At 46.5% G+C, this 16,490-nt stretch overlaps 1 protein-coding gene across 1 annotated transcript in view; it reads left to right on the forward strand.

The window, feature by feature from the left end:
• The first annotated feature begins 9,277 nt into the window (after positions 1 to 9,277).
• PRKAR2A (protein kinase cAMP-dependent type II regulatory subunit alpha) overlaps positions 9,278 to 16,490 on the forward strand; it is a 123,813-nt gene continuing 116,600 nt past the window's right edge. The window contains exon 1 of the mRNA XM_060239396.1: positions 9,278 to 9,851. Within this exon, the coding sequence (XP_060095379.1) occupies positions 9,593 to 9,851 (259 nt within the window). The 5' untranslated portion in view covers positions 9,278 to 9,592. The remainder of the gene's footprint in view (positions 9,852 to 16,490) is intronic.

The raw sequence follows: 16,490 nt of genomic DNA on the forward strand, positions 1-16,490 counted from the left end.
TTTACTGTGCATATTTAAATATACTATATATTGCTTAGGCACTTACAGCCAAGGATTTGGCTGGTGATATCCAATGCAATGTGAAATTGGTGATATCCAGTGCAGTGTGAAAATTCCACAACATTTTCTGCCACCTTGGCCTCTAACCCAGTCTGCCTTTATCTCTAGAGACTCTCTTGACTGTCTGCTGTATCACACAAGGTTATTTCTCCATTCCCCTCTGTCAGGCATTTATGCTATGTTGTCTGTTAATAACCAACCTTTCTCTTTGCTAGCAGAAATATTTTGGAATACTCCACAATATCCTAACAGCTAAGCCAATGTTCCACAGTTTACTGATAGAAAATGTACAATATAATTGAGAAAGATTTCTAATTGGCCTCTCTTGCAGCTGACAAAATAAATGCTCAACAAAAACTATGCACAAGGAAACATATAATTCTCAGTGAAACTATGCATAAGGACAAGGGCAGCCCAATCCAGACATAAGTGGCGGCCGGCCGTGGCGTAGCTGCCGTGCTGCTAGTACACTTCCTGAGGATTGCGGCACACTGGAGTGTGGGGAGGGGAGAGCTGTAGCTTGCCGTGAGGGAGATGGTCACCATGGCAATGCCGCTGGCATAGGCACAAGGGAGGCGGAGGCAGCCGGAGAGGAGGGCCAGCTCAACCCCCCATTGGCCAGTCCTGGTACATGTGCCGCGGCTTATGACAGTCAGGGATGGGGAGAGGAGGCCCCAGAGAGGCTGACAGCCATCCCCAACCTGCCCCCAAACAGAGAACGGAGCCAATGATGGGCAGACATCACAGGCAAAGGAGAGAGATCTCACCAACACGGGGAGGGAACAGGAGTGAGGCTGGGCATGCGCGCATGAAATGCCTGGCTTGGTGGCGAGGCAGGGATGGGGGCGAGACAGGGCTGCATGGGACCACGGAGAAGCCGTCAATCCCCTCACACCCCCCCCATTGTCAGAGACTCTGCCAATGACAGGCAGACAAGCAGGAAGTACCAAGTGCAGGAGTCAGCTGTCATAGACAGCGGCTGGAATGTATGTCTGGGAGTGAGCAGCCCAGCAGCAGACACCCTGTGTTGCCCTGACACCCCCTGCAAAGTGCACGGAACACCTCCCCCGGGGGCTGTGGAACTCAGAGTGTCAGCCACAGAACTCTGAGTCCACTTCATCAGCCCCCCCTTAGTGCCCTGCGCACAACAGCCCTGTGGGGTCGGGTAGGTTGTCAGCCCAGGCAGGTTGAGGGGTGGCACTCCCCTCCCCTGTCCAGCCGTGGGGGGGGGGGCAGCATGGCGGCTCATAGACCATCCCCCCCCCAAAACCAAGTCTGTCCACCCTCTCAGGCATTCCCTCAGAGAACCCAGTTACGGGGGGGGGGGTGTTGCCCAGGGAACGTGCAGCAGATGCCAAGCAGGAGAGACAACAGAGAGCACAGCTCAGACTTTATTTTTCTGTAACAGAGTGCGACAGTCTCCCTGGCGCACGCTGGGCAGTCTCGCCGTGGGTGGGGCTCCATTCCGAGCGGTGGGCAGAAACAGCTGAGGAGTGGGGAGGCGGTGGAGCGACACATGCGGAACCCTCTGTGTTGGAGTCCCACCTGCAAAACGGAGATAGAGATCAACAGCACTTGCAGGGGCGGCGCCTGGAAGAGCAGGTTGCATTTCAGCTGAGCACTCTCTTAAAGGGACAGTCTCTGACCCACCTCCCCGAAACGGGGCAGCTGCCACACACACACACACACCATGCCCTGTCAGGGGTTGGGAACGCGGCAGAGGGCAGACCAAGGGAAGGGAGCAGGCGGCAGCACAGGGGAGCGGGTCAGCAAATGCCCCCTGCTGGAGCCCACTGCCTGGTTCAAGTGCCAGAGATGCTCGCACACCAAGCGGTCGAGAGCAAGGGGAGGATGAGGCAGGAGGGGGACAGTAGAACTTACCCAGCCATGGGCGACAGTCCTCACTAGCATGCAGAGCCTCCACGAACCCGGAGCCTGTGGAGACCTGGAAACAAGAGCCATTAGCCCCAGGGGAGAGACCTCGCTCTCCCCTGCGGAAGTCAGATATTGTCAAAGCTACAGTGCAGTGCAAAACCCATCACCAACGTCCCTGCCTGTCCCTCGCTCTAAGTCCATATGGCCGGGAGCTCACCGGCAGAACTTCCTGCCACGCGCTCCTCTCCCTAACAACTGAGTTGTGCGATGCAGAGTGGAAGTATTTCTAGGAGGGAGGGGACTGTGATTGAGCGCTGGGGAGGGGGCTTGCCAGGCCGAGGCGCGAGGGAATTGGTGAGGCAATCACACTGCTCCCTAAAGGGTTTGCGAGCTTCCACAGAGGTGACCTTTGTTTTCGGTTTCAATGAGTGCCTAAGGAACACACCGCTGTTTTTGCAGGTGTAACTTTGCGCCTCTCGGGGGGGGGGGGGGCGTGTCATGGCCCAAACTGCTCAGGATGCCGCCTAAGCCCGGCCATGCCCCCAACTCCACCCCCTCCTCCACCTGAATGCTGCACTACACCTCACTTCCACCTATGCTCAGGCACAGCCCTCAGGCACCGCTGCCCTCGGGCGGCCCCCTGCCCATGTAACTCCCCTCCACTGTGGCGGCGCCGATCGTGCGTCGGTGCAAACCCTTCCTGCACCCACGTAGCAGCTCGTCTGCTCCCAAAAGACTTTCTGCCCCCCCACCTCTGGATTGTGCTGTTAAGCAGTATTTATTTCTGTAGAACAGGTAGCAGGAAAGAGGCTGCAAATTATGTAGATGAGCTCATTTATTGAGGAACAAGGAAAAATAAATATGCTGTTAGTATCAACATTCAGTCCAAAATATATCTGTGAGTAGAACTTCTAATTCAAATACAGATTGGTTTTCTTCCATCTTCTGTTGTTGAAATGAAAGAATAATAATGTAGAAACATTTATAGTGACAACACACTGTGGCGTCATCAAAGCAACAGCCCTACTCCACTTGAATTTTTAAAATCTTAAGCGCAGACAAGTGCCAACTTCTGTCAAGTGTTTGTATGTCTGCCAGACCGCAGCTTTTAGGGAGGTTAGATAATTTCTTCTCCTGTGAACAGAAATAAATACTTTGCATTATAAAAAAAAATATGAAAGGCCAAGTTAGAGATTCTACAGGTAAAAGATCTCTCCTATTTATGAACAACATGTACTTGGAAACTCATAAAATATATGTGAGCAATATGGCTATTTGGCTGCTTAATACACATGACTGTGGAAAACCAAACTCATGTGTAACATAATCTCATCTTAGATTTTCAAGGCTATGTCATTTGGAATCCTTACCAAATATGATCCTGTATTTGGAAAACCATTACATACACCTAACTTCTTAAAACATTGTTCCTCGAACATTATGGAATGATGCACATTGGTCTTTTGTAGTCAACCCAGTCTATAAAAAACATTGGGTATAGATATTCTTCTCATATCCCTCCCATCCATTATTTGAAACATTGGGTTGCATCACACTTTGGGAAACTTCACCCATGATTGTTTATAAGCATTTTATCAATAAGTCAGCTTTGCACATAGCTACTTGCTTAGTCAACTGCAATGAGCATGAATAATCTCCAGGCAAGAAAGCTTTTCTAAAACTGGAAAAGAGTGGAATCTTTCACTGCACCACAAATGACTGTGGTATGTGGCCAAGAATATGTGCAGGTTTGTAACTTCTGTGAACCCATTTACGTGGGTATAATCGGACAGGAACAATGGCTTACATCCCCTCTCCCTTAGTTATCTCATGTACCCCAGCTTGAGAAATAATGCTGTCTGCCAAAATGGCAAATTCTTGTAGCACCTTAAAGGCATGTGCCCTGTGCCATATACTCCTATGGGCCCCATCCTTCCTAAATTGCTGTACCTATTTTGTGCCTTTGGGGGATGCCATAATGTAAGTGTGAATTACCGCCACTGTTGCTCTTTATGGTCCCAGCCTCTTCTGCCACACATTATCTTCTAAATCCTAGCGAGTGTGCATGCCTACATCTTGACTCTACTGCACCTGCATGTAAGAGCATCTGCATAAACACAAAGGGACCACCCAGCACCCTGACTTTTCAGATACTGCAAGCGTTCGGGTATAAATTTAGGACCTGTCAATAAATTGTAGGGCATTTACTTGTAGCACATCTTTAACCAAAAGCGAACCAGTGTAAAACGGGGTATTCTGAAGCAACTGAATACTGTGCTTCAGTCTCATATACTGCAGTCTGTAACAAATAGCAATCTCTAGTAGGAAACTATGAATGTTATAGTTGAGTTTTAATCTACGCAATGCTGGAATTTAATATTTAGGGACCCAAATGGAGTAACAACTACACAAACACGCACAAAATGAAGCAAAGCAAGATTCCATTTCAAGCCAGAGAACAAATTGCTTCTTGTTTGTCCTGCCCAGCCCGGGCGGGCACTGCGCGGAGGAGACCCCCCGGCGCTTGCCAGCCGTTCCAAGCCCTCGTCGTCGCCCCAAGAGCCTTCCCCACCTCTCCAAGCCCCCGTGGCGGCCCCACCCCTCATCTCGACTGACGGGGCGCCAGCAGCCACCCGAGCGACGCCTCCCAGGCGACGAGCCCGGCTCTGAGTCCGCGAAGTCTGGCCAGGGCAAGACGCCGGGGAGCAAGAAGGAGAAGCTGAGCCCAGCACCGGGCCAGGAGGAGGAGAGCCGTTCATCTCGTCGCAGCGCGAGACGCCCCATCGCAGCACGCAGCCGAGGGCTAGGACGCCCGAGGCACGCCCAGTCAGCCCAGCCCTGGCTCGCCTCTCCCGGGTGTCTGGGGCTTTGAAGGGGGGAGGAGCCAGAGAGGGGCAGGACCCGGGAAGGGGGAAGGTTGGGTCGGGAAGCATAAAAGGAGGGAGGGAGGAGGCCGCTGAGGAAGCTGGCTGACGCTCAAAGAGGCTGCCTCGCGCGAGAGAGGGACAGGAGCCGCAGCACAGCCAGGAGGGGAACGGGGGCCTGCGGTGAAGTAACCCAGCGCGCGCCCACCCCCGTTTCTGAGACCTCCGGGGAACGCCCCAGAGTTCCCGGGAGGGGCAACGGCGACGCCGGGAGACCGGGAGGGGTACCGAAGACCCGACATTGTTTATTCACTATATAGTATTTGCTTTCATATGTAGCCCTTTTCTTAAGGTATTGTCAGTATTTCTAATTCCGTTATTGACATTAAGGCTTGGGCCTCAGTGTACGTCAAACTTACACAGAATTGTGAACTATCAGGGGTCTGCCAGCATTATATTGAGAAGTCAGCACTATAGAAATCAAGCAGACCTGCTTCAAACTACGACAGAGCAAAACACCCCACAGAAACATCTTTTTGTGTATTAATCAACAGACAGTTTACTTTTTATCTGAAATTACACATCAGATATATAACCCAATCAGTATGACAACAAACCTCACCACTGAAATGATAAAAGCCACAAGCATGTCATCTTTAGTATCCTTGGCTGTGAAAGAAAACTGGGGGAGACGGAGGGTCCGTACTTCTTGAAACACTTAAAACCTCAGGCGTAGAAACCTAATTAACAGGTTCCAATTTAACGTTTTTTAACGTACTCTTTCAAAGTCTATTTGTCGCATTGGCTTTTGGTCACTTTCTTGGTTGGTGAAAGGAGGCTGAAGTTGATTCCTTATTCGCAGATCCTTATTCATTTCTTATTCTTGAATTCAACAAAAAACACTGAAGAGAGTCTGAAAGCTCTGAACCCCAAAATAAGGTATGGACCCCCATATATGATACCCCCTTCTTCAGGGGACACTGCCCTTCGAGAAGACATGTGTTGCTTCATGGTCCAATGAGCGGTTCTCATGCTAGCTGCTCTAGAGCAAGGTGCCCCCAGGACACTCAAAGAGGCAGACACGGGGGCCAGGCTGTACCCCAAAACAATGTTTGGACTACCCCAAGTGACACATCTCCACGCTCAGGACACTGCCCCCTGCAAAAAGGTGTGTGGTGCTGCCCAGTCCAAACTCTGGTTCCGGCACCACAAGCTTCCAATTGGGGTGCCATCTAGAAGCCTGTATTTTAAAGGAGATTTGAATAAGGAACTATTTTGATTGCTTGCCCTCTACACCTCAAAAATTGAATTATCAACTTACAACCTCTATTGGATAGTGACAGCTCTCTTTCAAAAGTACTGGGGGTAAACCTTTTCTTGCATACAGACAGGCCCTAATCTCAAACAACTCCTCACCTACAACAATACAACATCTCATCTGAGCATGGACACTGGTACCAGGGAAAGGAAAGGTCCCCTGTGCAAGCACCAGTCATTTCCGACTCTGGGATGACGTTGCTTTCACAACGTTTTCACGGCAGACTTTTTACAGGGTGGTTTGCCATTGCCTTCCCCAGTCATCTACACTTTCCCTCCAGCAAGCTGGGTACTCATTTTACTGACCTCAGAAGTATGGAAGGCTGAGTCAACCTTGAGCCAGCTACCTGAAAACCCAGCTTCCACTAGGATCAAACTCAGGTCGTAAGCAGAGCTTAGGACTGCAGTACTGCAGATTTAACACTCTGCGCCACGGGGCTCCACTGGTACCAGAGCTTGCGGTAAATCCAAATGCCAACTTTGCTGCCAAATACACCCAGACAACACAATCACTGGACCTAACAGCATTAACTACACTGTCTTAGGCTCATTCACTTGTTCATCTTCCAACATTATATATGCCAGGGGTGGCCAACAGTAGCTCTCCAGATGTTTTTTTGCCTACAACTCCCATTAGCCCGAGCCATTGGCCATGCTGGCTGGGGCTGATGGGAGTTGTAGGCAAAAAAAGCATCTGGAGAGCTACCGTTGGCCACTCCAATAAATGCCATTAAATGCCAACAATGCACTTCAGTTCTCTACATAGGGCAAACAGGACAAACCCTCCACCAAAGGATAAATGGACACAAATCTGACATCAGGAATTACAGAACTGAGAAACATGTGGGGGAACACTTTACCCTTCCAAAGCATTCAATGGGTGACCTCAAAGTAACTGTTTTACTGCAAACGAACTTCAAGAACAGAATGGAGAGAGAAATTGCCGGATTACAAATTATTATGAAACTTGGAACAAACACCTCCCCAGGACTGAACAGGAATATTGGTTTTTTAGTCTCATTACAGAGTATGAGTATAGTTATACATCCAGAGTATTCCAATGTATTTCTCTTTTAGAATAGTGTATCAGAATAATTATTTGTACTCAAAATAGGGATATTGGCTGTTGATCTTATTACATATACTTAACCCATTTTCACTATATTTTATTTTTTTTCTATGGCAAACTGGAATGAAGTTTATATGTTAAAAAGTAAATTAGATGGACAAGAACATCACTATCCAATGTATTCCCCTTTTAGCTGTATTTTCATTCAAATAGGGATATTGGATGTTTTTCCCATTACATATACTGAACCCACTATATTTTAATGTATTTTTCTCCTCTCTCTCGGCTTGGCTTTGCGAACGAAGATTTAAGAAGGGTGCACAAACTATATGTATGTGGCATGTTAAAAGGTAAATTAGTTGGATGGGAAAACTCCTGAGATAGAAATGCCTCCCTTTTGGCCCAGGAACAGACATTCTCACATTTTGTCATATTACTGTTTTATTGCTTTTGTATACTCGTGCTACTCAGATCAAAGGGCAGAGTTCCCTGAACGGAGGGGTGTATGGCATATGGTGGTCCATGCTGTATTTGGGGTGTAGAGGGCAAGCAATCAAAATAGTTCCTTATTCAAATTTCCTTTGAAATACAGGCTTCTAGGTGGCATCCCAATTGGAAGCTTGTGGCGCTGGAACCAGTGTTTGGACTACTGGGCACCAATGCATGTCTTTTTGAAGGGGACAGCGTCCCAAGTGTGGGGATGTGTCACTTGGGGTGGTTCAAACATAGTTTTGGGGTACAGCCCGGTCCCAGTGTCTGCCTCTTTGAGTGTCCTGAGGGCACCTTGCTCTGGAGCAGCTGGCATGAGAACCGCTCATTGGACCATGAAGCAGCACATGTCCTCTCGAAGGGCAGTTCCCTGAATGTGGGGGTGTATGGCATGTGGTGGTCCAAAGTGCATTTTAGGGTGCAGAGGGCAAGCAATCAAAATAGTTCCTTATTCAAATCTCCTTTGGAACACAGGCTTGTAGGTGGCACCCCAATTAGAAGCTTGTGGTGCCGGAACCAGTGTTTGAACCGGGCACCACTGCATATCTTCTTGAAGGGGACAGTGTCCCGAACGTGGGGACTTGTCACTTGGGGTGATCCAAACATTCTTTTGGGGTACAGCCTGGCCCCAGTGTCTGCCTCTTTGAGTGTCCTGGGGGCACCTTGCTCTAGAGCAGCTGGCATGAGAACCGCTCATTGGACCATGAAGCAGCACATGTCCTCTTGAAGAGCAGAGCTCCCTGAATGTGGGGGTGTATGGCATGTGGTGGTCCAAAGTGCATTTTGGGGTGCAGAGGGCAAGCAATCAAAATAGTTCCTTATTCAAATTTCCTTTGAAATACAGGCTTCTAGGTGGCACCCCAATTGGAAGCTTTTGGCATTGTAACGAATGTTTGGACCAGGTACCTCTGTATGTCTTCTTGAAGAGGACAGTGCCCCCAGTGTGGGGATGTGTCACTTGAGGTGGTCCAAACATTGTTTTGGGGTACAGCCTGGCCCCAGTAACTGTTTGTGTGTCCTGGGGACATCTTGTTTTGGAGCAGCTGACACGAGAACCGCTCATTGGACCATGAAGCAGCACATGTCTTCTTAAAGGACAGAGTCCCCTGAAGGTGGGGGTGTATATATGGTGGTCCATACCTTCTTTTGGGGTTCAGATCTTTCAAACTCTCTTCAGTCTTTTTGGCTGAATTCACGAATGAGGAACTGCGAATAAGGAACCAACTTCAGCCTCCTGTTGGAGAAAGCAAAGCTCTAGATGCTGTTATAGTCCTTGAATCCAAAAAGGCGAGAAACTTCCGAGGTTTCCTAGCTCATCCTGAAGCGACGCTGAAAGAACAATTAAAGCAGCCTAAACACGATTCAACTGGCTCCCATGCCCCCCCGCCCCTTTCCACGCGCCAAACGACAGTTGGTCCAGCCCTCAAAAGGACTCGGAGGTGTTTTTTTTTATAATTAAAGCCCTCCTCTGCGCACGCGCATTACCCCCGGTAGCTGCCTAATTTCCTGCTATCGCTCGAGCGCCTCTTGTTCTTCATTGTGACGCAAGTATCCCGCCCCCTCGCCTCTTCACGCCTCCCCTGCACCCCGCCCCTTTTCTGCCCCTTTCTTGGAGCGGCGGCTGCCGCTTGCCTTCTGCTGGGCGTGCGCATATGAGCCTGAGCTTCCTCCGCGGCCCCTCCCCCCCCTTCTCGCTCTCGGTTCCATTCTCTTTCTCGCGTGTCAGAGAGAGCGGCGGTGGCGGCGAAGGCTTCAGCCCTGTCAGCGCGCGGCTCTGCTTGGCTCGAGCGGGGCTTGGAGGGGGCGGCGGCGGCGTTGAGGGAGGACCTCGCAGCAACCTACCGGGCCCGTCCTCGCGTCGTCTCGCTTGACGGATCCTGCCTAGGCGAGGGAGGGGTGCCGCGTCCGAGGCGGCAAGATGAGCATCGAGATCCCGCCGGGTCTGACGGAGCTGCTGCAGGGCTACACGGTGGAGGTGTTGCGGCACCGGCCGCCGGATTTGCTGAACTTCGCCGCAGAGTACTTCAGTCGCCTGAGAGATGCCCGGGACCAGGAGCTGCGGGAGGCGGCCAGGGCCAAAGGGCTCGTCTTCGACGGGGAGCCCATGCAGACGGAGTCCAACGGCGAGGACGAGCGGAGGGAAGACGTCGACGAGGAGTCCGATTCCGACTTTGAGCGTGAGTGGCGGGGAGGGAGGGAGAAAGAAAGAACGAGGAAGGAACGGCGAGGGTGCCTGTCGTCGCCTGCCCCGTCTGGTCTGATATGTCTTGGAAATGTCTTCTTTTCCGGGGTTTCCCTGTGCCCTCCTTCGGGGCAGGGGTATTTAGGTTCTCAGAACCATTTAATAATTCTTCATATACGTGTTAACAGTAATTTTTAAGAAATTATTGCTTGTAATACAGTAGATAGCCAATAACAATTGTCTCTCCTTAATCGGTTCATGTATTCAGGGGAGCATTTAAAAGGTGCGTTAGAAAGACAAGATATACACGAAGTTAATGATCACTTAACATGGATTAGTTGTACTTTACTCCGCCTAGTAGTTAAGAGTGGGGGGAAATTGGGTTTCATTCCTCCGTCTTTCTCTTTAAAGGTAAGCTGAAGGCTCGGTGGGATTTACAACCCACTGCATGGGTGTGTGTTCTTGTGGACATGGAGTAGGGGGCGTGAGCTTGGGTATGTGATGAAAGAGGATGGATCTGCTATCTCCTTTCTCTGCCCACAGGCTTCTTCAGTGGATGGGCTTTCGTTCTGTGGATGGCTTTTCTCTTTTCTCCCTTTCAAAGGCTTGTCCTGGTTTTGGCCACTGGAAATAGCAATCTTCCCTTCTCTCCATCCCCTTGATAGTAGCTTCTGTGGGGCTTTCCTTATGCACGCTCATTTGAACGGTTGTGAATGAAATGTCAGTTGTTATGGAGTCTGTGTGTTCATATTCTTTCTGGGTCTTAATGCCACGGCTTGGGTGAGGCACATGCAAACTACAAAGCCTGCATGTGGACTGGATTCTAATCCATGTTTTTGTACCGGGGGGGGGGGGGAGTGGATGGCTTGATTACATGTAAAAAGAAGGACTGGCAGTTTATGAACATATTGCCATGCAGATTACCAGCTCTTGACGGGTTGCCTTTAATACCAGTGCCAACTGTCAGGAGCCTGGGCATGATACCTCCCTCTCAGTGGATGCCCAGGTCATGCATATTGCTAAGGTGGCATTTTTCCATCTTTGCCAAGCCGAGCAACTGGCTCATCTCCTGTTGCGTTCTGACCTGGCCACAGTAATCCATGTGACGGTCACCTTCAGACTAGACTATTGTAGGTTACCCTTTGCTGGCCTACCCCTGAGCCTGGCCCAGAAACTCCAGAGGGTCCAAAATGCGGCGGTGTGAGTCCTGACAGGAATGCCACAGACAGCACATATTAAACAAGTGCTGCTACACCGGCTCCTGATGGAGTACCAAGTGATATTCAAGGTTCTGGTCCTCACCTTTAAGGCACTGAGTGGTCTGGGACCAATGTATCTGAAGCACCATCTCCCTGGAAGAGCTTTGTGGTCTACTGGTAGCAATGCTCTGGTGATCCCAGGGTTATCCAGCTGTCCTTGACTAGGGCCAGGGACTTCTTGGTCCTGGCCCCAACCTGGTAGAACTCTCTGCAAGATGACATCAGGGCCCTGTGGGACCTTTGTGCAATTCTGCAGGGCCTGTAAGGCAGAGATGTTCTGCTGGGCTTTTAGCTGAGGGCAGCAACAGTTTCTTATTTGGCTGACACCATCCTCTATCTCCCCCTCCCCCACACTTTGTAAGTTTTCTCCCCCCGCCCCCAGCAGGATGCCCTGGTAGTCTAGGATATAGAAAAAAACTTTAGGGCACCATCTGAGTTTTATAATTTTAATTAAGTCATATGTTTTAGTTGTATGCTAATGTATGTTGCACATCACCCAAGCCTGGAGTGAGCTGGGATGGACGGTTAATTAAATTTAATAAATAACAACAGCAGTAATATGCTCTTGGGGATGGGTAGGAATGTGGCTGAAATGGAAGGAAACTTTCCAACAGAATTTCCTGTTCTTTTAGTGAGAGCAGGCTTGAAGGGAACCTCTTGCTTTGTTTCTAGGGTGTGTTTTGTAATGGTGGGGAATTTCTAGTCTCCAACATTTTTGGTGGTGTAATTGGAATCTTTTAGTTATATTTGTAGAGGAAGGTGTGAGCACAGGCTTAATCCCCAGTTCCTAGAGCAGAATAGAAAGTGGGTAGTCATTTCTTTCTTAGCATACAGGGAGTTGGAACTGCTGGAGCACAGCCTAATTTTGGAAATGAGAGGCTCTCTCCTTGCCCCCATTTTGGAGCACAGGTAGCAATGTATTGAAGTTGCAGGAACAGTCCTTATTTTAGCAGCCTCACCACCCTCTGACCGTACAGTGGAGGGATGCTGGATGTTTTCCAGGAAAGCGACAACAGTAGAGCTCTTCCCTGACCTCTCTTCTTAATGAACATACAAAAGAAATTATAGCTTTTTGGTTGTGTGTGTTTATAATGCTTGTGAGACAATCCAAAGCTTTGTATCTTTAAGAAAATGTAATACAGTACATGTTATAGAAGACAGTGTTTGGCCCCTTACAGGGAGAGGCTAATCTCCAGGGAGTTCTTTGATCCTTAAATCCTTGGGATTAAGTTCATTCATTCAGTTTCTAAGTAACTGTGATAAAAAGCATTCCAAGGTTGTGATCTTTTCTGTCTGTGCATCACATTTTTAAACTTTGCTCTTCCTCCAGTGACCTCAGGGTGGTGTGTATAGTGCTTTCCCCTTCCACTTTATCTTCATAACAACCATGCGTAGTAGGCTACACTGAGAGAAAGAAACTGACCCAGAGTCATCCAGGGGGTTTTATGGCTGAATGGGGATTTGAACCCTAGTCTCATGCCCAATAACCAGAAAGTTACAGTGGATCTCCTATCTTCTTCCCATAGCAGATTTGTATGTGCATGGTCTGTTGATGTATTCTTTTATTTCAGGCCATGAAGAATTGACGGGAGAGTGGCACTTTTCAGGGGGAGTGTCATTCTGATGTGTCATATGTCAAGCTTACATATGTGTTCATTTCCAGGAAGAGAAACAAGGAGGAGACACAAGTGAACAAGAGGTGTTGTGTTGTATGATATCAAGGTGTATATGCGTAAGATGAACAGAAACAGACATGGATGGGATGACAGGATTCTTAGCCAAATTCTGAGTTAAATTAGGTGTTACCAGAATCTGCAGTGATGCCAGAAATGCACAACCGCTTCTCATGTTGGAAGTTTGAAACAGTGTGGAATTTCTCCCCCTTAGTGCTGCTATTTCTTGTAAAAAGAAAGAGTAAATTAAATTGAGAGGGAGAAACAGGGAGGTTATGTAGGATTAAACTGAATGTAGGTTAAAGAATCTCTGTAAAGAATTATCATTAGGAGCTCCCCCACCACCCAAAAAGGAAGCACAAGATGAGTGTTGAGATGGCAACTCTCAGGAGATGATGCATTTGCATTTCTTCAGGAAGTCCAGGTTGTCCTTTCACTTCCCACATCCCTTCTGTAGTCCCTTTGATAAAGATGATGGTAGATGAATCAAACAGCAACATTCTCTGGAATTTATTAACTGCTTCAGTCTTTGAGAATGGAGATACATAAAATTCTTTCTCAAATATAAAGAAAAGAACAAAGCTTTTGTAGCTGTCTGGGCCAGTTGTAACAGTAAAAAGACTGCAAGTATTCAGGCATCTTAACTTTATGACTGGCTTCATAATGGCACTACCAGTGATAGGCAATAATAAACAAGAATAGGTTCCTGGATATTGTGTGGATGTGTATTTTGTAACATCTGTGGAAAACAAGCTTTGTGAAAAGCTTCTGAATACAGTGGATCAACAATATAATGGAAGAAGCAATTGTATCCACAGAGTTTAGCTTTGATTTGCTTCTGGAAAGATGTGTCTTTGAGAAACCAAAATATGTCATTCCCCAGTAACTGCTAAAATGGCATTGTTGCAGCCTGATTTGAATTTTCAGAGCCAAATGTTTTTTTCCCCCCTGATACTTTAATGTAGTGATTGTTCATGGTAGTGCTGACAGCAGCAGCTGATGTGCAGTATTTCGAAGATTCTTGTCTGTATTGAGTTATCATGTTCATGACTACATTTATTTCTTAGTAGTTTTCCCTAGTCAGTGATTAATGTGACGGTTGACCAACCTGCAGATGATGATTTCTGTACATCTCTTGAATATAGGTCTTTTAGAGAATGTCATTTTGAATATAAATGCAGTAGTATTTGTATTATCATGTTGTAAGCCGCCCTGAGACACTTCGGTGCGAAGGGCGGGGTATAAATCCCAATATAAATAAATAAATAAATAAATAGATATAGGTCATTAATTTAGACTGTATTGATGGAAAACTTGCATCAAAATAAGCAGAGATTAATTTTGACTTGCTTGTTTGTGCATACATTAAAATGAAATTTAAGACTGCAAGATCAAAATTGGTGAGTGATATCTGGAAGGAATGAGTTATTGTAGGGGCAAAATGAAGTGTAAACTTCACACCTCCTACAGCTTTCTGAGCAATACTGTGAATGACCAAATTGATCACTTTCATTACTGCTTAAAGGACTTCCAGTGTGGTGTGAAATTTATGTGTTCATTCAGCTCCTTCAGTAAGTCTTTCTTTCAGGATAGGATAATCCACTTTTGAACTTGAATTATTATTATTTTGTATCTCAGACAAAGGCTAATTCTGTGGGGTAATCACAATGATACAACTCCCAAGTTATTGCTTCTTTGCAAGGGGATTTACCACTAGTGTTATTATTGAGCGATAGTTACTAGTGTATTTAGTGTTACTGTTCTCACATGCCTTCCATTTGAGGTACTGGTGGGCCAGGCTAGAATCTTGCAGGATAAGAGACATAATAAACATTAATATCCTCCCAAATTATTGAAGGGAAAATCTAAAATAGTAGAGAGATCAAGGGGAAAATATTGCGTTGTGTGATATGGTGCATGGGCAATACATACAAGGGTTTGACTCCGCAGCATTATTTTTGAATGTTTCATCTAGAGGCTGTTTCAACTCTGAACTGTGAAATAAAATTCATCAGGTAGGAAAAGGTTACTCAAATTGCCTATGCAACTTGAGATCATCTTGATATTCTTTGGTTTGCTATGCCAAGGAAACAGTTTTCAGAAATTTTATTTTGCCTGCACTATTCACTGTTTGTGGGGTTTGGTATGCTTTGACAATATTAATAAAATGCAGAGGAAGAAGCGAGTCTTTTTTATCATGGTATTGTTTCAGAGGGCATGTCTGCCAATATTTTCAAGACACGTCTATGCTTCTTACAGCCTTTTCTGTTCCTGTATAGAACTTTTAAAGAGGTGAATGTAACAAAGTTTACAAAACAAAGTTATGCAGCACATTACAGGTAGTGAGCATAAAGAATACATGGAGATGAAATTATGAGCTGATATAGGATTGATATTGCAATCTTTACTATACGATAATTGATGGCTTAAATGTCATACTTATGGAAGACTCAGTTTCAAAGTCAGCAGTTGTTACCTCTGGGGGGGGAGAACCACTGCCTTCTGCTTGCTTTTTCCTTCCATGATGTCATGTTATTCCAAGCACAATTTAGTTCTGGTTACCCATCATGTAAAATATGCATTCTGAGTATACCTCTTCTTAGCCTGTTTTCATTGTGCATTGCCTTGGGCACAACTTTAGCAGAAAAGTGCACCATAAAAGCAATAAATAAACATATATCTTCTCTGAAGAGTAGTGGGTACATAGTTTTTAGGCTTAGCAAAATGGGTTATCCTGTCCTCGGTGATCAGTTTGCCACATCCATTAAAGTTAAATATTAAAGCCGAGTGTTCCATAGGCAGGATTAACTGCTGCCTGTCATATTACTGCTCAGCTTATCACGACACAGCCCAGCCGTGTTTGGGTACTTGACTGTTTTTAAAGTAACCATAATTGGATGTGTGCAGCTGATGCCTTGAATTGCTTTCCTGAGCATTCTAGTGCACAAGAAAGCAATTGCAAATGCTTGCTCCTGAAATGAGCATGTGTTCTGCTCCTGTTCTGGGAACTTGGTCTATACTGGGAGAAGATTAGTGTAAATATTAATACATGGTTCTTTTGCCACAGGTTTCTGTACTTAGTGGGAAAAAAACATTTTAAGGAGCACCCCAGAACCTGAATAACAAAAACATCTAAATTAATTATAACTTTGTGGCAAAGGTGCCATTAAGGCTGCATATATATATTTTTCCTTCAGCAGTGTCATGAGAATAGCTTGCATAGTTTAGAATTGTTCTTGAGAGAGAAATGTGTTCTTGTGAGATAAACTGCTTTAAGTATTTCTAAACATTTGTCTCCTGTCCTTTAGCACAGGAAGTGTTCTTATGGGGAGCTTCAACGTACTGAAATTTAAAACTGCACTTGAAATTCAGAGCTCTAACTTCCTGTATAAATAGCCTCATATTTGGCTGTCTCTGACTTCCCCTTAACCCAACAGATCAGATATCCTACAGCAGCTGGGTGAAACAGAGGTAGCAGTGGTGATACTTAGAGTAAAAGTTGTGTCTGCAAAACTTCAGAGAGCCATAAGCAAGCAGAAATTATAGTTTTTACCTTGCTGGCATTCCTTCTGAAGATTTAGAATGAGTAAACTCTACAGACTTCATCCTGGGATTTAGCATTGTATACTGGGGCATTACTAAAGATTATTTAAAATTTTTTACTGTGCATGATTCATATTGTCAACAAGGATGCTATGATTT

This window comes from Heteronotia binoei, chromosome 5, assembly GCF_032191835.1.
Source record: "Heteronotia binoei isolate CCM8104 ecotype False Entrance Well chromosome 5, APGP_CSIRO_Hbin_v1, whole genome shotgun sequence".
In the NCBI taxonomy this organism is placed as follows: domain Eukaryota; kingdom Metazoa; phylum Chordata; class Lepidosauria; order Squamata; family Gekkonidae; genus Heteronotia; species Heteronotia binoei.